Source organism: Mustela erminea, chromosome 16 (genome assembly GCF_009829155.1).
Source record: "Mustela erminea isolate mMusErm1 chromosome 16, mMusErm1.Pri, whole genome shotgun sequence".
NCBI classification, from domain to species: Eukaryota; Metazoa; Chordata; class Mammalia; order Carnivora; family Mustelidae; genus Mustela; species Mustela erminea.
The window spans coordinates 36,360,991-36,388,611 of NC_045629.1; the positions used below are offsets into that span (position 1 = coordinate 36,360,991).

General features: G+C 39.0%; 2 protein-coding genes across 2 annotated transcripts in view; one reads left to right on the plus strand and one right to left on the minus strand.

Annotated features, from left to right (window-relative positions):
* Positions 1–27,621, plus strand: part of ATP6V0D2 (ATPase H+ transporting V0 subunit d2) — a 44,349-nt gene that overhangs the window by 10,411 nt on the left and 6,317 nt on the right. Inside the window, exons 2-5 of the mRNA XM_032316211.1 lie at positions 1,432–1,603; positions 20,416–20,594; positions 21,994–22,073; positions 23,408–23,485. Coding sequence (XP_032172102.1) covers positions 1,432–1,603; positions 20,416–20,594; positions 21,994–22,073; positions 23,408–23,485 — 509 coding nt within the window. The remainder of the gene's footprint in view (positions 1–1,431; positions 1,604–20,415; positions 20,595–21,993; positions 22,074–23,407; positions 23,486–27,621) is intronic.
* The window catches only part of LOC116575087, a 139,304-nt gene that overhangs the window by 1,731 nt on the left and 109,952 nt on the right, over positions 1–27,621 (minus strand). The window contains exon 10 of the mRNA XM_032316212.1: positions 17,859–18,026. Within this exon, the coding sequence (XP_032172103.1) occupies positions 17,859–18,026 (168 nt within the window). The remainder of the gene's footprint in view (positions 1–17,858; positions 18,027–27,621) is intronic.

Genomic DNA, 27,621 nt, shown 5'->3' on the forward strand with positions numbered 1-27,621 from the left:
TGGGGAAATGCAGAGAAAAAATTACATGAGCCCATTTTGAAAACTATACAACTATACGCATTGTTGATATTATCAGCATTCTGTTACCATCTCAGAGCAAACATTTCAGATTTTGAGATTCTTTGAGAATCTCAGTGCAAGGGTCCTTTGGATTGTTTTGGTGCTGGGGAAAAAGGGTTCCTTCTATTTCATTTGTTTTTCCATTGACTACGGTATTACATGATTGCTGTGGGGTCTGAAACACTTGAGACGTTGAATTTCAGGATCTCACTGGCAGCTGAAAGGTTTGGGAGTTATTTTGCTTAAAAGAAACATATGCCACATGAGCAAAATATCATGGTTTTGAAAGAAATAACATTTGTGTTTCTTCTGTTGGCAAATATTCCTCAGTGCTGAGAAAGCAAACTGTCAAACTATATAAAAAATCTGAGCTGCCAAAAGAAAAGCCAAACAAGACATGCCCCCCCCAAAAAAGTATGTAATTTTTTTTAATTAAATTAATTAAATAAGTACTTGAACTAGTAAATTCTGCAGTCAGATAAAGAATATTTCAGTGCATAATCTTCTCCAGGTACTAAGGAAACATGCCTGTCCTCTGAATCTCAGATACTTTACAATCACTTGAGAGCCTAATTGCAAATTCACCGTCTGATCAACTAATGAAGCAATCAGTTCATAGCCAACAAGGGCTCCCGGTAAGCCTCCGGATAAAAAGGAAGCCATGCCAAGGCCAAGCCCCCTGTTCCTGGGGACAGCCTCCTGCTTACTGGTCTAACTTTCTTACCTCTCCTCCTATTCCACGTAATGCTTCAGCACTTACCTAGCATTGAAAAACATTGGCATTTACAGGATGCCTGGTGTGGTCTTCTGGAAATGATGTTGGGTTTTAAGAGTAAGGAGAGCCATCTCCCAATTCAAGCCTTATTTCTCTACAACTCTACCACTTAGCCCCCACTGAGACTCAATTTCTGCATCTATACTAAAAGGATATTATTGATTGCCCATTCCACCTCTCGTACCCATGGTAAATATTACTAATAAATTTCTTGTTTCCATCAAGCCAAGATGAAGCTTTAGGATTCTTCTCAACAGCTTTCTGCGCAGTTAGTCCCAAATGACTACAACTGGCTCAGGTAAACTTAGGACTAGGTGGTTGTTAGTGTTCTTTTCAACTGTATTAAATAGTTCTAGATTGCTTTGATAACTGAGTTTGTTGTTTTTGTACTAGAATATCTGTACTAACACTGAATTTTTTATTGCTTTAGAGAGTGACACTCAAGGCTAAATCATACAGAGGCATACACATCTAATAAGATAATAATAATTTAATATACATTTATCATAAAGTCACAATAAATTCAATTAATGTTGCAAAAGCTATGTATGCATGTTCAAACTTTAATCTGATTTGAGGTTTCATTTAATTTTCAGATGTGAAAATTCATCTCCAGACCACTGACTATGGCAACTTCTTGGCTAATGAAACAAATCCACTTACTGTTTCCAAAATTGACACAGAGATGAGGAAAAAGCTATGCAGAGAATTTGAATATTTCCGGAATCATTCCCTGGAACCCCTGAGCACATTTTTTACGTACATGACGTAAGTGGTAGCAGGAAGCCCAATTAATCTCCCGTGTGATTGTGCAAATGACTCCTAACAGTTAGGAGTAATGCCCTCCTAACAGGTAGGGCATTAGGCTGGCATGAAGCTTAAAACCCTTTTTCTTTTTTGTAAGTTTGAATACATTCAGATTTTCACAACTAATAAACTCACAGAGCCACATATTCACTGTTGGAAAAGAGATTTCATTCATTTCTAAACATGATTATGTAGGTGATGGCAGCCTCCACATAAAGGCCTGGTTTCAGGGCTGTCTGGCTGGCTTGGTTGGTAGAGCATGCAATTCTTGGTCTCAAGGTCATGAGTTCAAGCTCCACACTGGGCCTAAAGATTAGTTTAAAAAAAAAAGTGTTTTCAGTTTTCATTTTAAGAAAAATGGTAAGTGTGCTATTAAAAAGTTCTGCCTGCTGATACTGAAAGTAAATACTATGTGACATTTTGGATCACTTGTCAGGCTAGAGCTGAAACATCAAAGTTGTTGGTAAAGCCATATCTACCCTTTCCTGATTCCCCTTGCAACAGCAGAATAACTCCCATCATAGTTATATATGTTTCACTTTTTTCACTTTCCATAACCAGTAGTTTCAATATCTCACTGTCAAGGATTTTCATTCTAAAAATTCTTGAATTTCCACATAGTAATGAATTGTACTTCTATTAATCCAGTTAATAAATCCTGTCCAGGGCTCAAAACTTTGGGCCTCTCCAGTTGTTCTAATAGATAACCTGGGAACAAATGTCCACAGCAGATGAGCTGATTATTATGTATATACCATTCCAATGTAATATACACAGATATGTATACTAGACCTGGGCCCTAGACTGGATTAGAAAAGTATAAAATAAAAATATTCCTCTGTTCCACATGTCCCCTTCTTCTGCACTCGATTCCTTTCCCCAAAAGTAAATGCTTCCATTTCATATGTATTTTCTAGTAAAATACTTAGAGTTGAGTATGTTCATTGATACTCACTCAACCCACCCCACTTCCATACTTCAAATTTATGCAAATGGGGTCATATTCTTTCTACACTTTTTTCCCACCTGGTACTTCTTAGAAATATCCTTGTCAATATCATTCTTTTTGCAACTGCCTAGAATTCCATTTTGATACATATCATGACTCAATTTACCAGGAATCTATTAACAAATAACTCATTTTTTTCAAATGCAAAAAGTTTTGCAGCTAGCCTATTACTGTGTAGGTCTTGAATTTATTTTTAAGATACATTTTTAGCAGTGGAAGTAGTGAATTGAAGGAGTGTTCTTTTTTTATTTTTGTAAATTTTGCTAAGTTGTACTCAACAAAAGTGGCACCAGTTTGTACCCCCAAAACAGTGCATGAGAAAGCCTGTGTCCTTACACCATTACCAAGATTGAATATTATCTTTTTAGTTTTTGCCTGTCCAATAGGTTAAAAATTGCATCTTTTGCTTTTATTTATATTTCTTTATTATCAAAATCGAATAATTTTGTAGTTACTAATCATGTGTATTTGCTACCTCACCAAACACTTTGTATTTTTGTTATTGATATATTCAGCAGTTTTTCTTGATAGGGAAGAGCTCTTTGTAAATTAAGAAAGATAGCCCTTCATAATACAGGTTGAAAAATTATTTCCTCAGTGTGATATGATTTAATTTTTATAGCTTTGTTTTTTCCTGTAGAAACATTGAATTTTTTCACTAGCTATACCCATCAATCCTTTCATTTGTTGACTTCTGATTGTTGTGTACTGCTTAGAAAGTCCTTCTCCACTCCCAATTTGTAGGTAAATTTACCTTTTATTTCATTCATTCATTATTGTTGATTTTTTTCTTTTCTTTTCTTTTCTTTTTTTTTTTTTTTTGATGTTTCATTTTTAACATTTAAAACCTTTGTTCGTCTAAAATTTATTTTAGTACAGGGAATGAGACTAGGGATTCAGCTCAAATTGTTTTTCCCCAATAGCTATCCATTTATTCCTATACCATGTCTATAAATAAGTAGAAGAGATGACCATAGTTTGAGGCAGGAAGTAATCGTTGGTATACCTGAGGTAATGTGATTAGTGCCTATATACCTTGTTTGTGCAATTAGACCTCCTGTCAGTGCTAGAGGCTAAGTTTTTATTTATTGGCAAGACCCCAGGTGCTGATTTTATAAAGAATCACAAATACACAGCTGGTTAGAGATGAAAATTAGGTGTGAACTTGGGTTTACTCAGTCTGAAGCCCAAGCACTTTCTTTGGGAAGGATTCTGGGAAGCCTTCCAAAGATCTGACATTCCTTTTGATTCTGGAAATAGGCTGGAATTTGGATATGAGGGAAAAGACTGAGCATCTGGGGTTGGAGCATGTAGATGGGAAGGACATAGCATGCATGGTGAATAACAGGTCAGTTTGGGCAGGAGTGGGCTGCACCAGTAGTGGAGGGGAGCAACAGGAAGAGGAGGTTAGAAAAGTCAATTCCAGCTAGATAATGCAAGTCTTCAATGGCAGGCTAAGGAGGAGAGGTGTGTGTGTGTGCGTGTGTGCGCGCGCATGTTGGTATCTCCAAGACTCACCCTTAAAAATCTGATGGGTGGGACGCCTGGGTGGCTCAGTTGGTTAAGCAGCTGCCTTCGGCTCAGGTCATGATCCCAGCGTCCTGGGATCGAGTCCCGCATCGGGCTCCTTGCTCCGCAGGGAGCCTGCTTCTCCCTCTGACTCTGCCTTCCACTCTGTCTGCCTGTGCTCGCTCTCGCTTGCTCTCTCTCTGACAAATAAATAAATAAAATCTTAAAAAAAAAAAAAAAAAATCTGATGGGTGCCTAGCTGGCACAGTCAGTAGAGATTGTGACTCCTGATCTTGGGTTCATGAGTTCAATCCCCATGTTAGGTGTGGAGCCTACTTAAAAAATATTTTCATACATATATACAACTGAAGCAGAAACCCAAAATGCAAAAGAGATGAAAGAAGAGGCCAGGTCTGCTCATAGGACTCTTACCTCCTCATAATGGTTGGGGTGAAGAACAAAGTGCTTGGGCTTAGGCTGAATTAGCTCCGGGTTCATATCTAATCTTCAGTGACTGCCTGGTAGAGAGGCTTTTGAAGCAGCGATGCCTCCGCAAAAATGTCTGACAAGGGTAGTTATGGAGACATCATTAAAGATACTTCAGACAGACAAGAGGGCCCTATCTGTGTGGAGACAGAAATGACAATTGAATATTACTGCATGCCAAGGCTCTGCTAAGTGCTTTGCAAACATTGTCTCCTTTAAAGCTGACAAATCAGGGTACCTGGGTGGCTCAGTGGTTAAGTGCTGCCTTTGGCTCAGGTCATGGTCCTCAGGTTCCGTGGATGGAACTGGATCAGTTCAACTGGATTGAAGTGGATCAGGCTCCCTACTCAGTGGGAGGCCTGCTTCTCCTTCTCCAACTGCCCCTGCTTGTGTTCCCTCTCTTGCTCTCTATCAATAAGTAAATAAGTAAATAAGTAAATAAAATCTTTAAAAATAATAATAATAAACCTGATAAATCTTAGTTCTTATCCTCACCATTTTGAGGATGAGGAAACTAAAAGTTAATTGCAGCAGGTTGCCTGGGTCACGAATCAACAGATTAAAAAAAATTTTTATTTTAAAATAAAAATAAAATAAACATTGGAAATAGGCTTTGTAAACATCTTTTGCTCAGATTTTAGACAAGTTCAGAAAATCTAACCCATGATAGTAATAGAGGACAGTCCAATTTTAATGGAGTCAGAAAGCTGCCACATTTTGTACTTTCTGCATTGAGAGACGAGTCTCACATGACAGAAACTTGCTCAAAATGTATTAAGAAGTACTTTAGCTCTAAGAATGACTCTGAGTCACTTGGTTAGTGTTTCCTCTTATGTGATGACTCCATGGTTTAGTGTTTCCTAACTATAGAATCTTAAACCTGGGAGAAGCCTTAGCATTAATTAAGCAAGCTTGCTTATTTCACAGAAAACAACCATGTTGATCTAGGTAAAAATGTATTCTGTTTCTAGGGGCACTTGGGTGGCTTAGTCAGTTAAGCATCCAACTCTTTTTTTTTTTTTTTTTAAAGATTTATTTATTTATTTGACAGAGAGAAATAACAAGTAGATGGAGAGGCAAGCAGAGAGACAGAGAGGGAAGCAGGCTCCCTGCTGAGCAGAGAGCCAGATGCGGGCCTCGATCCCAGGACCCTGAGATCATGACCTGAGCCGAAGGCAGCGGCTTAACCCACTGAGCCACCCAGGCGCCCAAGCATCCAACTCTTGATCTCAGGTCTTGATCTCAGGTTGTGAGTTCAAGCCCCATGTTGGACTCCACTTAGAAAAAAATAAATAAATAAAATTTAAAAAGGGAGAATCTACTGTTTCTAAAATAAAATTACTTGGGGTGCCTGGGTGGCTCAGTTGGTTGAGCAACTGCCTTCGGCTCAAGTCATGATCCTGGAGTTCCTGGATTGAGTCCCACATCAGGCTCCCTGCTCAGCAGGGAGTCTGCTTCTCCTGCTGACCTCTCTCCTCATGCTCTCTTCTCTCATTAATAAATAAACTCTTTTTTTTTTTTTTAGATTTTACTCATTTTATTTGACAGACAGAGATCCCAAGTAGGCAGAGAGAGAGAGGAGGAAGCAGGCTCCCTGCCAAGCAGAGAGCCTAATGCGGGGCTCTATCCCAAGACCCTGGGATTATGACCTGAGTGGAAGGCAGAGGCTTCAACCCACTGACCCACCCAGGCACCCAATAAATAAACTCTTTAAAAAATAAAATAAAATTACTTAAAATTCCAAATATTAACAATGTTTAAAAATTACATATAAGAATACAGGTGGTCACAAAGCCTTGCATATAATATTAATGCAAAAGTGAAAGTAGAAACGTAATTTGGGTGGTATCAATATTGTTAGTGGTATTGGTAATGGACATGTTTTGACTTATCTACTCTCTCTCTCTCTCTCTCTCATCTATAAATTCTTTGAACTAATTCTTTTAGTATCTGTATCTGTACTTACTAGTATGTAATGGGCACTGAATATTTGTTGAATCAGTATATAATCCCATAGTTAGTCGCATCTTACACAGAGCTAGAAAATATTTGCAGACTACTCAGAATTTTATATTTTATATACCACTTGAATATTGGATACTTATTGGCCAATATGTTAGGAGTAAAAACCAGATATCATGCCTGCAGATACATTTTGTATAACAGGGTCAGTGTTTAAAGTAATTTAAAAAATGTATTTAGTTGAGCTTGCATTCTTCAATTAACCAGTCTCTAACAGTTCTGTCTTTTGTCTTATGATCGTCTGTTCTATCTTGTATCTTATGATCTTGGGTTACTTATCAGATCCCTGAAGATACTTACTCTCACTTAAATGTTTTATTTACATCTCCACTCAAGAACCCTGCAAAGAAGGTGTTTATATCTCCATTTTTTTCAGTTAGAGAAACTGAGGGTCAATAAATTAATGAATTTTCTTCTCTTTTTCTTTTTTAAGACTTTATTTATTTAACAGAGAGAAAGAGATCACAAGCAGAGGGAGTGTCAGAGGGAGAGGGAGAAGTAGGGGGAGCATCAGCAGGGAGCCTGATGCTGGATCCTGGTATCACAGCCTGAGCAGAAGGCAGCTGTTTAACTGACTGAGCCACCCGGGCACCCCAATTAATGAATTTTCTAAAGTCACAATACTATTAAGAGATTTGGAAGGGTTTTGACTCTGGGTCCATCTGTCTAGAAAGCTAAAGATCTTGCACTTCCCCAGTAGTTTATTAAAAGGCAAGTAATTCAGAATTGTCTGTGGCCCTTCAAAAAGTAAGTATATTCCTGATCGTTATTCCAGAAAATTCTGACCTTGTTGGCCTTGGAGTGGGACAGACACCCTTTTGGAAGACACCTGGTTTATTCTGGTGAACACCTTTGATTAACAATGCCTTATTGCGGTGCTTCAACTTTATGACTTGGAAGTCACTTTCACAATTATTCTCATGAGTTTCTCTCTATTGTTATCTGCACAGACAGCATCACCTCCCAGTCAGAGACCAGATAGCTCAACTGCACCAAAACCTAGGTCTTCTAAATCTTAGTCCATGATTTGTCCCACCCAGTCCTGTGAGTTGCCTGCCCAGGCAGCATCCAGTCACTCTGGGCAGAACTTAGACATGTGTCACCATAACAAAAGGTGTACATATGGAAAAGAGTCCTGAAACTACTTATTTCTCTTCTAGAATGTTTTCAGAAGTCAGGTGTCTAGCACCCACAAACTTCCATCAGGTAGGATTACTTTCTGTTCTATCAGGAATTGCCCAGGGCATCCTTTTGGAAATGGGAAGTCAACCCTAATAGAGATGGTCTAAATTTAAGTTGTTATAATAAATACAATCTAAGTATTGCACATTTGTGTGATATAATTACTGTACATGTGAAACTTATTTTGAAAATCTGGAATGGATATTTTTAAATGCTTAATAGCAGGAAGATCTGGGGGTTTTGTATACTATAATTATACACAGTTGTGTGAAACAAAGGAATGAATCCATAGCATTTTAATGAAGAGACTATTTAATATAGGACTAGATTGTTTTATTTTCTTCCCTCCTACTCAGCACTTTCTGGCAGCCTTTCAGCTTCCCATCCCTTTTGAGATGAGCCATCTTTTAAAAATAATCTTTCAATATTCAAAATACTCCACCTCAGGGGATGTACATTTTCTGAATATAGGAAGATCAAGGAAGAGCACGATCAAAGTCAAACATAGTCTTAAGTACTTGGACTATTATTAGCCAAGAACTGTAGGTTAAGGACCACACATTGAAAAAAATCTTCAAAGATTTATTCATAAAGGCTAATCAAAGTCCTTGACTATTCAGATGATGTGTTACAAACCTTCTTCAGGCTTTTTACTGCACTATACATAAGGAGGCTGTATACCCTCATTTGCCCGGAGGGGTTTCTCAGGACACGGGTCTCCCCCTGCTAAAACCAGCAAAGTCCTCAGCTGGCAAGTCTGTTTCTTCCTCTCCCTGCCACTCGTGCACTTGTGCGCTCTCTAAATAAATAAATAAACAAATAAATAAATAAAATATTTTAAAAAAAAGATTTGCAGAAAAAAGTCAAATTTGAACCAAAATATTAAATGGGCATTACATTGAAGGACTAACTTACACATTAGTGAGCCATGAGAAGATGTTGTGTTTGGAAATAACAAGTCAGCTCAGATGTGGCTGGAGCCGAGACAAGAACAGGAGCATGGGCTGGAAACAGAGAGTCTGGCCAGATTAAGGGCTCTGACCCTAAGTTTCTATGAGTAAAAGTCAAAAAAGGAAGGCTTTTCAGAAAGGGTTCCACCACCGGCATGCTTCCTGTGTGCAGTTGACTGAACCCCTCACCAAATGGTCACCATCTTGTCAGGTGGGGCATAGTCTCCTGGGAAGCCATTTGGAAGAGCCTTTGAACACCTACAGCCCCTCTGCCTAAGGCAATGAAGCATGGCATTAATTTCTCCTCTAACGGATAGAAAGCATCTGTTCTTATTATCTACATAGTGTTTGTTCAGTAATTGGTAATTGTTATTATGATGCCCATTTTCTGGGCCACGTGAGGACCTTGTAGCTGGTAAGTAGAGAAGCTAAGTAAGATGTGACATGAGGTCACTCCTGACAGCATTCCCTAGGTGCTACTTTCTCTTCTTTGTTCATTTGTTTTTACTCTTCAACACTTAACACTGCCTTGAAAAATGAGGGGACTGATCTTAACGTTTATTTTAGAAAGATGATTCTGCTGGAATTGTGAAAGATGCTTGAAGGGATGGAACTGGAAACAGAGAAGCCAGAGGGAGATATTTTAAAAGTTTAGACTAGAAATAGCAGCCAAGATAAAAAGGAGGGGACAGTGGTTAGATACATTTGGGAGATAGACGTAACACAATTTACCATCTTGATATATGATCAGTGAGAGAAAACAGGCAATAACTCCTGCAAATTCTAAGCTAAGGAAAGAGAATCTGCAAGTTAGAGAAAGGATTTTTATTTTTATTTTTATTTCTAATCAAAAAGAATAAGAAGCCCACTGTAAATTAGAGACAATTATACAAATAAAGCACCCTTAACCTCACTATCATTTTCATATTCTTTCTTTGATACATTTTAAAAGAACTAAAGTCACTCAAAATACAATTTCAAATTTTAACTTTTCTATATATACTATCAGCATTTTTTTCTATGTCAAAAATTTTTCTGACATTTGTAAATGACTATATAGCCTTCCATCTGTTCATGAACATTTTAGAAGGGCTGAGTTTTGTGTATTCCTTACCTAAAGTCCCCACAGTATTTAATTTATTAAATTTTGATTTCTGTAATCAAGTTCCCAATAATACTATGAGATTGACCATTTGACACCACTTTGCATTTGTGATTCTGAATCTCTGGCCAGAAAAGTCCTTCTGAAATCTTAAGGACTGCAACATTTTAAAGGTTTTCTATCCAGAGATTCCATATGGATGTTCAGTGGCAAGCAAGTTCAGGGCAAAAATGTCTCAACCGTAGCTGCTGATAAGGCCTCCAGCATTTAAAACTCTCAGCACTTTGAGAATTGAAAACCCTTGTGCTATCTTGTAATAGCAATACTTGATCTGTCTGGAATTGAATGACATTCACTTAATCAGCATACCGTATACTAAGTGCTAGGAGTGAAAGCCTATGCTAGGTTCTAAAATTAGAGATGAATTGAACATAAACTTGTCCTTTAAGCCAGTGGGATAGTTACTTAAGGAGCAGATTCCAAGACCATTTCTCTAAAAACTATGTTTTATTAGGTCCTGGAATATGGTCTGTGAATCTTCTTTTTTTTTTTTTTTTAAGATTTTATTTATTTATTAGAGAGAGAAACTGAGTGAGTGAGAGAGCACTAGAGGAGGAGGGTCAGAGGGAAAAGCAGGGAGCCCTACCAGCATCATGACCTGAGCTGAACGCAGTCGCTTAACCAACTGAGCCACCGAGGCACCCCTCTTCACTTTGAATAAACCCTCCAGGTGACTCTGTTGCAGGTGAGAAAGTCTTAGAACCATTTGGTAAACTCTCACCTGAGTCTACAATAGGCCAGTTATGGGATCTTGAAAAAAAGTTCCTTAGTCATTCAAAGCTTTGGTTTCCTTATCTAGAATACTAATAATTGTTTTCAAATCAGAATTGTTAATGTAATTTGAAAACGGGGCCAGCTATGTATTTTGCAAGTCCTTGTGCAAATGAATATACAGGGCCCTTGTTTAAAAAAAAAAAAATTTCAAAAGTAATTTCAAAGAGAGTAACAGCAGAGAATTAAACCAAGCATGGGGCCCTTCTCCACATTGGGCCCTGTGTGACTACACAGATCGCACACCCATGAAACTGGCTGATAGACAATATATGAATATATCCATACTTACAACATATCCACATACACATACTTTTAGAAATGCAGCAAATTTTTTGCATAGAGTATCATCACCAGTGAAGGTGAGAAAAGATTGCACAAAGGAGGTGAGGCCAAAGCTGTAGACTTGAAGGATGAGACCATGTTTGCACACGGACGTGCCTGGGAGGAGGCACCGTGTGCAAAGCAACGGGGGCAGAAACATGGAACTGCTTACCCAGTATTACTGTTGTGTTGCCCGTGCCACGTGACATCGTCAAAATTAGCGTCTGCCCGTTAGGGATGTTAAGGTAATGGATGTAAAAGAGCTTAGGGTGCTATATTCCTACAACAGTTCTCCCTGAAGGGGAAATAATCAGGGCCAAGACAGACCTGTTTTTTCACTTCATTCTTCGGCCGCATTTCAGGTGGGGGAATGATAATCAACCACCAGGGGGCATGATTGATCCCAGTAGCCTGTTTTCCAGAGCATTGCTCCCTCCCCAAGAATTGTTTAGTAAAAGAAATTTGAGACTGTCTCATAACCTGGAAGGATTGAAATCCACCCCGGTACTGATCCAGATATCCACTGCCTCAGTCGTATTTTATTTTATCGTGTTTATTTTATTTTTTTAATTGAAAAAGAAGCCCGTGCTTGTGTTTTTAAAGAGTTTTTTTTTTATTAAAAATTTTTTAGTGTTCACCAGGAGCCAGCACTTATATAATGACTTTATGTGTATTAAATTCATTTAATTCTCATGACATCCTTATGGGTGGTACTAATATTGGTATTTTAGGAATAAGGAAACAGATTAAGTAGAGACTGTATTTTGGAATGCAGTTCCCAAAACCCAGAGGCAACCCTCATAGTGTTTTTTGCTCTTGTTTTTATTTTTATTAGTTTTTATTTTTTATTATTTTTTTTTTTTAGATTTTATTTTTAAGTAATCTCTATACCCAAGGTGAGGCTCTAAGATTAAGAGTTACCTGTTTTACCGACTAAGCCAGCAAGGAACCCCAACCCTTTTTAGTTTGATGCATAATTACTTCCTATGCGAAAAAAAGTTTTATATGTATGCAAATGTTTATATGTAAACAAATATAAATATACATAGTTGGTTTTATTGTCTTAGAACAGCAATATCATATTACACGTATTATCTATACTTGGTCATTTTTTACAAAATCTAGTCAGAATTTCCTACATAAGCATACAAGGTCTGTCTTAATTAAGGCATATATTGTATCCCATTGTGTCTACCATCGTTTGTTTCCCTTTTATCCATTTAGGTCATTTCTTTTTTTTTTTTTTTTTTTTTTTTTTTTTTGCTATCCCAAGTAATGCTGCAACAAACATCATTGTACACACATCTCTGCTTTCTCACGCCAAAATTTCTTCGACATGGATTCCCAGAAGTGAAATTATCAGTAGACATGCAGGTCTTAAGATTGTGATAGATGTTAGCAGATTGCTCTCTCATCCTCCAACAATCAATGAAAGTTTTCTTCCTTAGGCTCTCAGCTGTTTTTTTTTTTCCTTCTTCTTTTCTTTCCCCCTCGGAAGACACGAGATTTCCCAACTTCTGTTGTGACTGGTGTTTTGAACATGATAAAGATGAGCTCCATCTATTAACTGTTCTTGACCGAATGAATAGGCTGTGATAGACACAGCTTATTTAAACCCATCTAACAGGCGAGAAGAATCACTCCACTGGAGTTTTCCTGTGAATTACCATAAATTTACATGCATGGTGAGCAAAGGGGTGGCAGTGGAGGAATTTCCCTAGTGTTACATTCTCCTCAATGGAAAAGCATAGAAGAGGCAAGGAAGAGACAGCTATGACCCCTAGAAAGGGAGCTCAGGCTAAGCTACCAGGTAGGCAGTTATCTCCTTCACTTCTGTTTACCCACTATCAGAGTTAATGTACTTGAATGACCATAAAGAAGAATTTATTCATTGACTGAAAAAAAATCATTGTGTCCCTATGCTGTACAAGTATGGTTCGGGCTTCTTGGAGCCCACAAAAAATGTAACTAAGAAAGACCGGTAAGGATTATCGACAAATAACTGTATTTGAAATGAATATGTAAAATGACTTACCTAAAAGCACACAGTTGAACAGTGGCAGAATTAGTATTACAGTCCAGGTCTTATTTCCTCAGATATGCAGTAAATACTTGTGAATGAATGAGCCGATGGTTCATGTTCACCATTGGTACTGCCAATATATATTGAAAGTTAATATCACCCCAGGATAAATATAAATACAAAAATTTAGAGAGAGGAAAAAAAAGATCACTTCCAGCTGGAGATATTAAAAGCTTAATGAAAAATGTGAAATTTAATATGACCTTAAAGAATGAGAAGGATTTCGATTTCTAGCAACTGGTGGGGAAGGAAGGTCTTATGCATCTGAAGAATAAGAACAGAGACACTGATGTAGAAAAGGACAAGTATGTTTGAGGAATTTTTAAATCCAAACAGATGGGTTAAACCAAGATTATAGAAAAGTACTAGAGAAAAGAGTTTTCTAAAGATTCCAGATCTACCAAGGGTTTGGGAAATGCATAGTGATCAGCATTCTCATTCTAAATATGCTATTATAGGCAATGCTGACTTCTGAGCAATTTTTTAGTATTTTATGAGAAGGGGGTAAAAAATGAGTGTGACAGCAAAATTAATTGCTTTTTAAAATTATTTTTAATTTTCACTTCTTCTATTTTAAAAAAGGGAAACTTTAGGGAAGTAAGAAATGCTACCCAAAAAAGTCCAATTTCAAGAGGGAGCAGATGTTTATGGGGGATATTCTGAATCTCAACAGTCTATTTAGCAAGTCAGACAAAATAGCAGAACTGCCCCCTGTGAGGATATAGAGTTAGCCTGGGATTAAATGAATCTGGAGTAGCAGAAATGTTTACCAGTGTGATCTAGGAAACTTTCATTTGCAAATACTTCCCACATGGCCCTGTTGTTCATGTCACTATAAATACTGTCGGGCCTGTTAAGCACGGATCAGCAGCACCTTTCATGAGGAAGGAAATAACTTCAAGTCCACCAAGTGTATTTTGCCCATAGCCCAGTCCTTCCCATGAAGAGTTACTCTTGATTTTGCATTTCTTGTCCCTCTCCCGGGATATTCCATACGTGCAAGTGTGACCTAGCGATCATATCACAGTTCTAGTCACCTAAAACAGAATCGTTGTCATCAAGAACGCTGTATATCACGTGTTGCAGAGGGAAGGATGCTGACCCAGCCTCTTGGTAGGAAGGAACCTACAGCAATCAAGTCCTGATACCAGGATGTGGCTCTTGGGATGAAGCCAGGTCGAAGTCATTCAATGGCTGTCAGATAATGAACCTGTTGTAATCACCAAGTCACCAAGTTACTTACTCCCACTGCACCCAAATGGAGAAGTTCAGATGGAGTCTTGAAGAGCCTCCTTCTAACAAAGGGATTTAGGCCTTTTAGGATATAAAAGCAGTTACCATTTATGACCACGAGTTAAGGGATATTGTTTTGAGATTAATGATTACATTCCCAAAAGATAAACATAAACTGTTTGAAGTGCTGATATCTTAAAGGAAACATCCTAAAGTAATGACCACACAAGGCTCATTCTAGGGTTGTGTGATGCAGAACAGGATGGGAACAGGTTTCCTAAAATCAGTATAAGTCAGATTTAATATTTAATATCCCAGCAGAAAACATAATTTATGGTCTTGTGGATGATGCAGTCTTCCCCTCAGTTCCTTGACTCTACACCACAAAAAGGTTGATAACTTCTTATCTTCTAAGAGCAATGGGTAAATTTAGAATAAAGATTCTATTGGCTAGAACTAAGTGTAAAACTACAAAGATGTAGAAATCTCAGATGATAAAAGAATTTAAACATTGTACATTTTTTTATATCAAAGATTAGGTGGCTTATAATTTCCTGTTCCCCTTCCTCCAGAGTCTGGTTTATTATCTTCTAAGAGCTTATGATCACACCCTCCTTCTTTATCCAAGGCACTCTACCAGGATTTCGTATGTGTTACTAATCCAGTGCCAACCACTCAAAGTAGAACAAATATTTCCATTTTAAGCCTGGGAAAATGGAGCTCTTGTTAAACTGGTTTTTAGGTGACAGAGTTGGGATTTGAATTAGGCTTCTCTCTTTCAAAGCCTGCGCTCCTATTGTGACAACTTAATGATTTATAAAATGTCACATGTATGAATTGATTTAGTTTACACAAAGACTGTATGAAGGCAGTGATATCCTACCCTTTCCCACAACTTGATGCTAAACTTCTTAAAAAGGATAGTCTATACTCATCCGTTTTCTCACTTGTTTACTGAAACCAATTCAGTCTTGTTTGCTTCCTCATTGTACCCCCCAAACCACTCTGGTTGCGAGGTCCCGTGGATATATTTTTCAGCCCTTCCACAACTCACTGTTGTATTCAGTTGTTGATGTCCTTGTCCCATGCATTCTGGGATGACACTTTCTCTTTCTGCTCCTTTTTCCATTCTGGCCCTTCCTCAGTCTTCCTTGCAGTCTTCTTCCTGCCCCTTAAGAATTTTGGGGTGGTCTGTTCTATTCACTTTTCTAAAATGCATACTTTTTTTTTCTTTAAAGATTCTGTTTATTTGATGGGCAGAGATCACAAGTAGGCAGAGAGGCAGATGGGGGTGGGGGGAGCAGGCCTCCTGCTGAGCAGAGAGCCCTATGCGGGGCTCCATCCCAGGACCCTGAGATCATGACCTGAGCTGAAGGCAGAGGCTTTAACCCACTGAGCCACCCAGGCGCCCCTAAAATGCATACTTTTTTTAAAATGGTATTATTCACATCCATAGTTGAAGAAATAATCAGAAGCCAGGTAATAGAGAGCTTTGCATACAATGATGAGAAATCTCTGCTTTATCTAGAGGCAAAAAGAAGCCATTGACAGATTTTTAGGAAAAAGAGTACTGATGCTGCTGATAGAGATAGGGATTATAGAAGAAGGAGAGACACTGGGGGCTTTCAGGTTTTGAGATTATGTAACCGAGGTGTCTATAAGAAAACCAGGCAGTCGGGGCCACAAGGACGAAGTAAAAGAGTCTGGACCTGTGCTGGGCAGAGAGGTTTAGACTAGAACTGAAGAATAATTTCTCTAACTCAACAAATTACGTCTCTACATTGTCTGACCATTCAGCTGCTGTTGTATAGCCCAGAATTGGATAGTTAACATACAGGAAATGTATTTTAGTTAGCTTCAAGATCCTTTATAAGTTCAGGGGCAAAAAAGAGAAAGAACAGCACCAAGATCAAAAGGAAATGTTAAAATATCACCTGCCTTGAGTTGTTTTTTTCCAAATCCGATAGGAGCCAGAGTTTTGGCTTTGGGGTGCCAGCTCTGCCTCCTTCTCACAGTGTGATCTTGGACAAGGTATTTAAAGTGGTGGTGATAGCGGTCCTTACAGTATTGAGTTGTGAGGCTTGCATGAGAACACACATGTAATGCCTGACACACAGGAAAAACCTCCAAGAGGGCTGGCATTTTAAAAATTACAATTTTTATGGCCTAAAATTTTTGGAGTAACTGCATCCCAGTTTTAGGTGACTTCATGATTTTCACAGGTGCCAGTATTAGAGTTACAGAATAAAATATTTAGCAGGGGCTATAAATGAGGGTGTTTGTCTAGACCACTAGTGAGAGAAAAATTAGCCCAGCTCCTCCTGGCTCTGTCACTACATACGAACACAATTATCTAAAACATGAGGACTTTGAACTAGTGGAACGCCCCACTGTCTTTAAAGTCAAAAATTACTCAAGTAAGATCAGCAGTGATTTTATTCCTAACCGCTCTGTGTGTGGCTCTGAGGGTCTACAAAGGTTATAGGCAGAAGAAAGGAAACCATTTCTGGCCGCATCAACCGCCTGCCACCCCAGAGAGCCAACAAGAATTATGTACCCAGTGCATATATGTGATGTGGATGAGGAAGGGGACAGGACTCCTCCTGCCTCCCGCCGTGGGCTGAGTCCTGTGTTTTCACTCCCAATTCCTGAACAACACTACAAGAACTGGTGTCACTGTTCCTTCTTAGAAACAAAGCAGTTTAAATAGTGAGTTGAAATAAAACAGAATCCAGGCCCTATAGTCCTTGCTCTTTGCAAAATATAGAGTCTAGCCTATTAGTAAAAAATATTTTTTGATTCTTACTTTATTTTTTAAGCGAACTCTACCCCCAATGTGGGCACAGATTCAAGACCCCGAGATCAGGGTCTCATGCCCTATGGACTGAGCCAGCCAGATGCCCCTGAAAAGAATGTTTAACTCAATACAGACATGGGCACACACACTGCAAAGACACAGGCATGAGTGTTACATGTGGGTAAATCCGTATAGCATAGACATTGGTTGCCCGTCAGCATGGTCTAATAGTCCTCTGCAAGTTGGGAATGTTGGCAGCTCATATGCTTTTACATTACAGAGGTGCTACGGGGAACAATTAAATGTCTGGAGCCTGCTAAGGATTATTAAGTGCTAGCGATTTTCCTCTCAGGTAATAGCTTTTGAGCCATAAAGGGACAGTTAAATAAGCACTTCCTTTTTAATATCATTTTCAAGAGATAAAAAGGAGTCTAAAATTCTGTAATGGCTAAATTTGGTACTGCTGTTTGGGAGAAGAAGAAACTTCAGAGTCATGTGCCTTTTGTAAAGAGATAATTGCCTGCTTCTAAATTTCTTCAGATAGAATTTTTTATTGGAGTAAATTGTCGAAGGTCCACAATGAGGGAGACTCTCTTCCAGCTGGAAATGCAGTCTTGCGCGCAAGGTCTGTGACCCCTGCAGCCGGACTCCAGTGACCGTGCTTCTAAGGGGCTCGGCTGATTTTTACCTGGTTGTTTTTCAAGCCTGCGTTGTGGCTGTGGTTTGTCCCATCCCTGTCAGACCCGAAGGACCTCAGCTCCTCAGGTGACAGCCCCTTCAGTGTCTTGATCCAAAACCTCACCCTCTCAGGTTCTCCTTTCTTCACAGCACCGGAACACCTTCTCTTCTCTCCCATCTTAAAAAAAAAAAAAAAAAAAAAGACCAAAGTTCAAAGCCCCTTGGCCCCTGGGTCTCCATGGAGCTATCTTTCCCTTCCTTTAAGGTTAGCTTGTAGTTTGAACTCCTTGTTTCTTTTTAGACCTCTATTTCCTGGTCACTTTATTTATTTATTTTTTTAAAGATTTTATTTATTTATTTGACAGATGGATCACAAGTAGACAGAGAAGCAGGCAGAGAGAGAAGAGGAAGCAGGCAGGCTCCCTGCTGAGTGGAGAGCCTGATGCGGGGCTCGATCCCAGCACCCTGGGACCATAACCCGAGCCAAAGGTAGACGCTTTAACCCACTGAGCCACCCAGGCGCCCCTATTTCCTGGTCACTTTAGAAATACACAAGTCACATTTCTGCCACCATCTCCCCTTTCCCTTCCACTAATAAAATGTCCTGGAAGTGTTTTGACTGTTGACAGATAACCTGTAAGTTGCTGCATCTTATGGACATTTCAGTGTCTACCTTGACTTTCTTGTGGCATTTGAAGCTCTGGCCACTTCCTAGAATTTCTAAAATTTCCCCCCACCCCCAGGTTTTCCTTCTATTCTCTGGTCTTTCCTTCTCAGGTTCCATCAAGGTCCTCGAATTTGAGGTTCTCCAAGGTTCTCAGGGAAGAACTCTTCCTGTGCACGCTAAGATGTGATCCCAACCATCCCAAGACTTCTGCTTCCACCATTAAACGTATGCTACTAAACCCCCCAAATGTCTGGTCCTGGCTGTCTTCAGAACACTGACTTCTGAAACCTACCTAGCATCTCCTCTTGGATATCTCGCAGGCATCTAAGCTCACTCTGTCCAAAGCATCTGCTCCCACTGCAGCCTGCTCGTCCTCTAAAGCTCTCATCTCAGTAAATGACCCCACGATCTGTTAAACCTAGAAACCTGTGGGTCATCCTTGACAGCTAAACAAACCCAGCATAGTATAAGGGCTAAGAGGAAGATTCCAAAAGCAGACTGCTTGAGTTTCTCAGTTGTCTCAGTTGTTAGCTGTGTCACTATGAGTGGAATTTTTACCTCTCTGGGCCCGTCTGGTTCCTCATCTATGAAGTGGAGAGAAGAGCAGTACCTATTATCATCATAGTGTTGTTATCCTGATTAAATAACTTTTGTAAAGCACCTCACTATCTGTTTATCCCTTCTCCTGTTTAAATCATTATTCTGCAAGATCATAACACCCGCTTCTAATGTTTAAAGGCATTCAGAGTCTTCCATCGCCATTCACCCCCAAATTCCTCATTTTGTCTGTCAAAACCCTGCATGCTCAGCCTCGGCCCCACCTGCACTGCCCAGGACCAGGCAGAAAACTCTTCTTTTCTTTTCTCTGGGGCTTTTTGCATGCTCTTCCTTCTGCCTTGAATACTTCTCTCCCTCAATTCCCAGCCACTTTTGCCTGAACAGCTCCTACTCATTCTACAAGTTTCAGCTTGAATATCACTCCCTAGGAAGTCTGATCCCAGACTGCTTCGGTGCTCCGATCTGAATCTCCACACCACCCTATAATTTGTCTAGCATCCCCGTGCTTTGTTACAATTTACCATAATAGATTCTTTGTCAAGTTCCTCCCTCAGACTACATTCTCCGCAAAGTAAGGAACTCGTTCTTTTGCTTCTCAGTCTCACTGCTTGGAATATCCTGGGTGATGAGCACATGATCGAACAAGCAGATGCACCCAGGATATCCCAGACAGAGCTTATACTGAGCAACATAATCACATAAAATATGAACCTATGGACTTTTGGGGAACTTGAGAGAAAACAGCTAGAAAGTTCACTACCTAGTCTTCATAGGAGGAAAAGAATATGGACTATTTTAAATTTCTAATAAATAAAATATTAATATTTTAATATTAAATTTAATAAGTATTTTATTTATTTTAAAATATTTTAAATTCTGAATCAGTGATGGCTTTATTGCGATCCAAAAAGTAAGTTTTGAAGATAGAGTGAAATGCTCCAGGTCTTTGTTTCTCCACTTCCTAAGCCCACAGTCTGTTCTGAGAAAACACTCAGTTTCACACTCATCCTCACCCTACCACATTTGACAATTAAAATATATGGGTCGTTTTCTGCCTATTACCACCAGCCTAGGTTTTATTTAGCTTTACTTAGTTACAATAACATTGATTTTCAAACTATGCTATCTCCAGAGAGTCAGATATTTTACCCCATTCACAGCTCTCAAACCCCAGAGTTTAAAAGAAAAGAAAACTCATATATTTCCGTAATGAAAGAGTATGTGCCTGAACACTATATATATATATATATATATATATATTTTTTTTTTTTTTTAAACTTTTGGTATGCTTCATATTCTCATACAGTTGATTTCCTAATGCTCGAGCCTTCTTCTAAACCAGGTGCAGTTACATGATAGACAATGTGATCCTACTGATGAATGGTGCATTGCAAAAAAAATCTGTGAAAGAAATTCTGGTCAAGTGCCACCCTTTGGGCCGTTTCACAGAAATGGAAGCAGTCAACATTGCGGAGACACCTTCTGATCTCTTTAATGCTGTTCTGGTGGAAACACCACTAGGTATGAACATATAAGCAATTATATCACTCCTTATGCATGTTTCATAGTCATCAGAAAATGTACATTCAATTCCTTTTCTCCATGAGTCCGATGTCATACTGTACAGATTCCTAGGCATGGAAGGGACATTAAGAAATAATTTAGTCCAGCTCCCTCATTCACAACAAATGAAAGTAACCTTCCCAGAATCACATAAGAACCATTGGTAGCTAAGTAGGAGCTGGGGCTCACCTCCCAACCTCCAAACCTTTGTATGTTGTGCCAGATCATAGTAAATAAGTGATAGAACTTGTAATTTTTCAAAAAAATTAATTTTCTAATTTGGTTTTTTATGATTAATTCCTTATCCTTTGGTTTTAAACTTCTGTCTGAATAAGGCTGTATTGTGGCAGTGTTTTGTTCTAGGAAGTTGAGGAATGCCATTTTTCTGAGATGCTTGGGGCGCCTGTGAAATGACGTGAAACAATGATGAAATAAATGCTAATTTCATTATAATTTAACACTGATAATATTTCTAGCATTTAAAATCTTAGCAGGATCACTTTATATATGTTATTGTCAGGAAAACTGGAGGGTAGCAATTCATAGCAATTCACTGTTGACCATGTGTCAAAATTTTTGCTGTTGAAAACAAATTTTTTTTAAAGATTTTTATTTATTTATTTGACTGAGAGAGATCACAAGTAGGCAGAGAGGCAGGCAGAGAGAGAGGTGGAAGCAGGCTCCCCGCTGAGCAGAGAGCCTGATGCAGGGCTTGAGCCCAGGACCCTGGGATCATGAACTAAGCCGAAGGCAGAGGCTTTAACCCCCTGAGCCATCTAGGTGCCCCGAAAACAGAAATTTTAAAAAGTAGAAAAAAAAAAAAAAAAAAGGCCATCATTTAATGTGTGATGCTAAGGGAGTGTGGTGGAAAGAGGGTAAGTCATAATCATGGATATTTGACTCCAGGCTCTGCCTGGTCCCAACCTGGTGAGGTAGAGCAGTGCAGTTTTCCCTCAGTTTCCCCATTTTAAAAATATTAGCATCTTAGTATAAAAGTGCTTTGAAAACTAAATACGACACAGTTTTAGTACAACTCAATGCTTAGCACATAGTAAGGCTGCAAATGATAAATGCTGCTCTGAGATGAGGGGTGAGGAGGGGGCTTCCAAAAGTAAGCCATAAAGTGACTAGTTCCAAAGGTGAAATAGATGCAGTGTTCAGTGACCAGCTGGCACACGGTAAATACTCAGTAAATAATGACTCTTATTCTCATCGCTACTGGTAGCTGAATCCAGTCTGTGGCTTGCCCCTGCACAGTGTTCTGGTCAGCTCAGGGTAAGATGTTCAGAAAATCGTTTCTACAGTTAATAATCATGCTTTCAATTAGTTTATTTTGTGTGATAATTTCTGCTTTCAGCTCCATTCTTTCAAGACTGTATGTCTGAAAATACCCTTGATGAACTGAATATTGAATTACTGCGCAACAAACTGTACAAAGTAAGTGTCTCCCAAAGTACTTTGTGTTTCCTTATGACATAATACATCTTAACCAGTGTTCTTCATTAAAAGTTACTTTGCCCATTAGCCAATTTCTGCAATTATGAAGCTTTGTGGGCTTGGAATACAGTTTTTATGGTCCTGGTCTTCTAGTTCAGGACGTAAATGTCAGCTTCCCCTGAAACAGCAAGATTTTTGAGAGGAAGTATGTGCCCCATTCTTCTCTTCATTCCTAGTTCCTTGCCTGGTGTGCCTGCATACAGGGGTGCCTATCTGGTTCATTTGGTGGAGCCTGCAACTCTTGATCTCAGGGTTGTAGGTTTGAGACTCGTATTGGGTGTAAGGATCACTTAAAAATAAAAAATTTTGAAAAATGAAACATAAAACAATGAGCATACCTAGTGATCCTTGTGTTACACAGTATCCATCTCTTTCCTCCTTGAATTTCACCTTGCCAACCTGGCCAGCTCTGTGTCTGAACTATGTTGCTACCATTTGTGTAGCTCTATGTCCTTTGGGCTGAGCAAAATCTGGCTATTTTCACTCATACAACCATAGCATCTTTGGACAATCTCACAGAGTAACTAAAGGAGTGTCTGCTGTCATGCCATTTATATAACTGGTCATGCTAAAACATATGGTCCTTTCAAAAGCACTGTGTTGCAGGTAATTTTCCTTTTTGTGAAGAAATGTATGGACTTAGAGAAGGCATCCTTGAGATACAGCTAAGAGAAGGCACTGCTCTAAGCAGATTATAGGCATTAATTCACCTAATCTAGCCAGCAAAACTCTCTGCTCTCCCCAGTCCTCAGAGGAGAAAGCAGAGACATGGAGAGGTAAGATTTACTTGGCAGAAGTGAGTTAGCTAGTAAGTAATTGAGTTGGGATGCAAACAGTCTAATTGTTTAGCCCAGACTCTGCCTTCCAATGTGTCCTCCATGTTCAAAGCCATCCCAAACATGTCTCCTGGGCACCAAGAGAGATTAAGTGTCAGCACAAGACCAAATCTAGAACTCCTTGGTGAGTTCATAAAAGAGCTTGGCACTCTTATTAGAGTACCAGAAGTTAACCGTGTGAAATAAACCCAAGAACCATGCAAAAAAAGTGCTTATTAAGGAATCATAAGGTACGATAAATACAATTTTGTTCTTTTTTAAAGCTGTGCAGCATGCTTCAATGTGAAAGTTTGTATCAAATTTTTAATAAAATATCGCCCTACGGGACAAGTAATTCAACCTCCATTAAAGTATTTAATAAGCCATGAAAAGCTGATCTACAAATTTCCAAAGGAAATTATCTTAATTTATTGTTTTATGGTCTTTCTTCTTCTTAAGTCTTACCTCGAGGCATTCTATAAATTCTGTAAGAATCATGGTGATGTCACAGCAGAAATCATGTGTCCCATTCTTGAGGTAAGAAAGTCCTTAAATTTCTTTATGCCAAATAATGTGCTTACACAATTTTCATTTACATGATTGTACTTATATATCTTTATGTTAGAAGCTCCTTTATGTTAGAAGCTCCTGCGGGTTCCTTTGTGGCTGTCAGTTAAGCATCTGCCTTCGGCTCAGGTCATGATCCTGGGTCCTGGGGTCAAGCCCCATGTTGGGCTCCCCACTCAGCAGGGAGCCTAATTCTCCCTCTCCTTCTGCCCCCCTGCCCATGCCTATTCTCTCTCATGCTCTTTGTCTCTCTCTCAAATAATAATTTTTTTTAAAAAGCTCCTTTATCTAAAAATAAAATAGGGGCACCTGGGTGGCTCAGTGGGTTGAAGCCTCTGCCTTCAGCTCAGGTCATGATCTCAGGGTTCTGGGATTGAGCCCCGCATGAGACTCTGCTCAGCAGGGAACCTGCTTCTCCCCCTCTATCTGCCTGCCTCTCTGCCTACTTGTGATCTCTGTCTGTCACATAAAAAAATAAAATCTTTAATAAATAAATAAATAAAAATAAAATAACATATTTTATCATATATATCATTTGATGCCTTCAGTTAAGAGTGACATTTTCTAAGTTTTCTACATAGAAATTCTAATTTTGAAATTAGAAAAGAATGATGCTTATAGTAGTTTTGTCATGATTCATTTTGATGTAATATAAACGAAGTAGATTGTAATTAGTTAAAATTTGGGTATACTATGAGCAATTGGTAGACCATGAGGACTTGTAATAATAACGCAACTCCCTCCAACATTGGGCAAGCTGGGAATTCTCACAGTGTGGAACCAAAGTCCACTGTAGGCCTTGTTCCTTATATAAATCCTAAAATAAAGGAGGCTCAAACAATCCTCAAGTGTTCTGCTCTGGGTAGGAAAACTCTTTGGGTTAGGTGATTCACAGATGGCCTGCTCACTACATTAGGTTTCAGGTGCCACTACTGCTTTCTAACCTGCCTCTCTGACTGATGCTATAATCTTTTTAATTCTTCTTTATCATCACAGATTTCATCTGTGCTCAGAGATCGTCTTGCTTGCATGTGTGGATCTCATAGATTCAGGCTAGAGATCAGAAGGATCTGGGGATATCCTCGGCATAGTCTGTATTGTGTTTCATACAAATCTCTTCTGCTGGTTTCACTTGGATAAGGGGCAGCAGGGAGGCAGACACCATTGTAGACTTTTTTAAAAGCCCTTTGCTTTGCCCTGTGAAACTAAGTTTTGTCTAAAGAATGTCTTTAACTGGGGCACCTGGGTGGCTCAGTGGGTTAAAGCCTCTGCCTTCAGCTCAGATCATGATCCGAGGGTCCTGGAATCGAGCCCCGCATCCAGCTCTCTGCTCTGCGGGGAGCCTGCTTCCTCCTCCTCTCTCTGTCTCTGCCTGCCTCTCTGCCTACTTGTGATCTCTATCTGTCAAATAAATAAATAAAATCTTAAAAAAAAAAATAAGGTCTTTAATCATTAGATTACCTGTCAGAGTGACTTCATTGGTAGGTAGATTAAATAGTTCAATGACTTCTGATTTCAAGAAAAAGCCTGATAAGAATTGCCCTTTAGGCCAAAAAAGGGGAAAAAACAAAAAACCTGAATAACTTCATCTGCATATATTTTAAATTAATTTCTAAAACTGCATATGATAAAATTAGTTCCCTTCAAAACATCTAATCATTAAAATTTTACAGTTAAAGATACTTTGCTATGCCTTGTTGAAACTCTTCAAGCAAAAGCAGTCCTTGAAGTAACAATTTATCACTGGAAGACTCCAAGAAATCTTTTTTGCCTTTATCTATATTACACAGGAAGTGGGCATGGATAAATAAATAACATTTTTTATGGTATACTAAATGTCAGAAAGTGAGCTAGTCTCTTTCAGACATTCTGATCACATAACATAAGTGACCTGCTGGCCCTATGAAGCACTCTCCTTGTCATAAATTTTTAACTGCTAGCTACCCTATAAGAAGCCACATTATCTATGGCTTGAAAATGTAATTTCTACTGACATAATTCCTGTGGTTTAGAAATGGCTTGTGTGCTTTATAAGTACAAAATATGTGAAATGAGAGCTATGGCAAAACTCATAACCTTACAGAAGATGTAAAATGACACTATTAATAGTTAACATTTATTATGTGCCAGATAATATCCTAGGTGCTTTATATACTTGAATTCACTTGGACTTCAAAGCAGCACAATGAGGGCATCTGGATGGCTCCACTGGTTAAGCATCTGCCTTCAACTCAGGTCATGATCCCAGGTCCCGGGATCAAGTCCCACATCAGGCTCCCTGTTCGGCAGGGAGCCTTCTTCTCCCTCTCCTTCTGACCCTCCCCCCATTCGTGCTCTCTCTCTCTCTCAAATGAATAAATTTAAATTCTAAAAAAAAAAAAAAAAGCACAATGAAAATCTAAAAAACAACACAACAACATGGGAATTTAGTATCTATTTCTCAGAACTGGCAGCTGAGGTGCAAAGAAGGCTAATAACTTGCCAGAGGACACATAGCTGATAAGTGGTAACATCAGAATTTGAACCCAGGTAGCCTAGCTCCGGATCCTCTGTGTTTGTCCACTATATTACCTCTACATTAACTTCACCATTCGCAATTCTTGGATAAAAGTAAGTGCTAATTCGAGGCACCCGGGTGACTCAGTTAAGCATTTGCCTTCCCCTCAGGTCATGATCCCAGGATCCTGGGATCCAGCCCTGCGTTGGGCTCCCTGCTCAGTGGGAAGCGTGCTTCTCCCTTTCCTCCCGCCATGCCCCCTGCTTGTGCTCTCTCGCTCTCTCTCTCAAATAAATAAAATCTTTTTTCTTTTAAAGTGCTAATTCATGAGCAAGATCATATTGCATGTGCTATAAAAATCAGAACTAGGTAAGAATTATGTCTCTGTAATCCTCAGTAATGTAGAAAGGACAGCACAGTATCAGAAGAATCCTTATCACTGTAAGGGTTTGATCAAACTATATACCCAGTGTTCCCATTATCCCTTTCCTATGCCCATGATACTTCTTCAAGCTGTGTTAAAAATAAAACTACATTTAACTATCTTTATGTAAAAGCGTTGTTACACTAGCATGCAGTTATGATGTTTCTAATGATATGATCAGAAGAGATCTGTCAGATTTATATAAATTGATGTATTTTAAAAAATAAATAAATAAATCGACATATTTACATAAATATATCAGATCATGTAATTAGCCCCCGTTTTACTCGTGCACCAGTAGCGCACTTCCAGTTACAGAATTCTTCCATGTCTGTCCTTATTTAATCTTAGTTGACAGGATACTTCAGAAAACTCAGTATGGTAAAAGAGAGCACTGTTAACCTGGCCTTGCATGCAAAAATTTGCCCTAATTACAAGACTGTGACTTCACATGAAAAAAAAAAAGAAAGAAAGAAATTGACTTATGTTCAAGACAAGTGTACTGCAGTGTAACGTTTGCCTTTGTGCCTTTTATTATTTGTCTTTGCCCTTCTGACTTCCTGTATGTTTAACGAAACAGTGAAAAACAAGCTTAGAATAAGTGTGTTTCATCTTCCTGAGCTAGCAAGGCTAGGTTCAATTCCCATTCTCTTGCCTCTCTTCCACGGCCATCAGCCCCTCTACCCACTGCCCCCACGAGGTATTCCTGCCCTTCAATAATGAACTGGCATGAATGTGTCCTGATCAGCCCAACTCGATCACGTGCAACTGATAATGATTTTGAATACGTCAACAGTATACTTTTGCAACAATAACAAAAAATAAGTTATGGTTTCAAAATGAATGCATGTAAGGAAGAGTGAAAGGACAAAGGACATCTGGCATCATCTGTGCCACACAGGAAGCCAGCCCTCCATAAATGACAGAGTGGGCTTAAGTGAAATCGAATACCACCCATTTACTCTCGTCCATAATCAGATGTTGTGTCAAACTGTCTGCTTAGGGATGGTCAAACACAAGATAGCCCTTTTACAATTTCAAGATTATAGCTCCTTTCACTAAGAATACACACACACACACACACACGCACGCACGCACGCGCAGAACCTCCAGACTAGAAAAAATTACTAAGGTAGATACATCAGGCAGTTATAGTAAAAAGGAAATTAAAGGATAATAGGAATT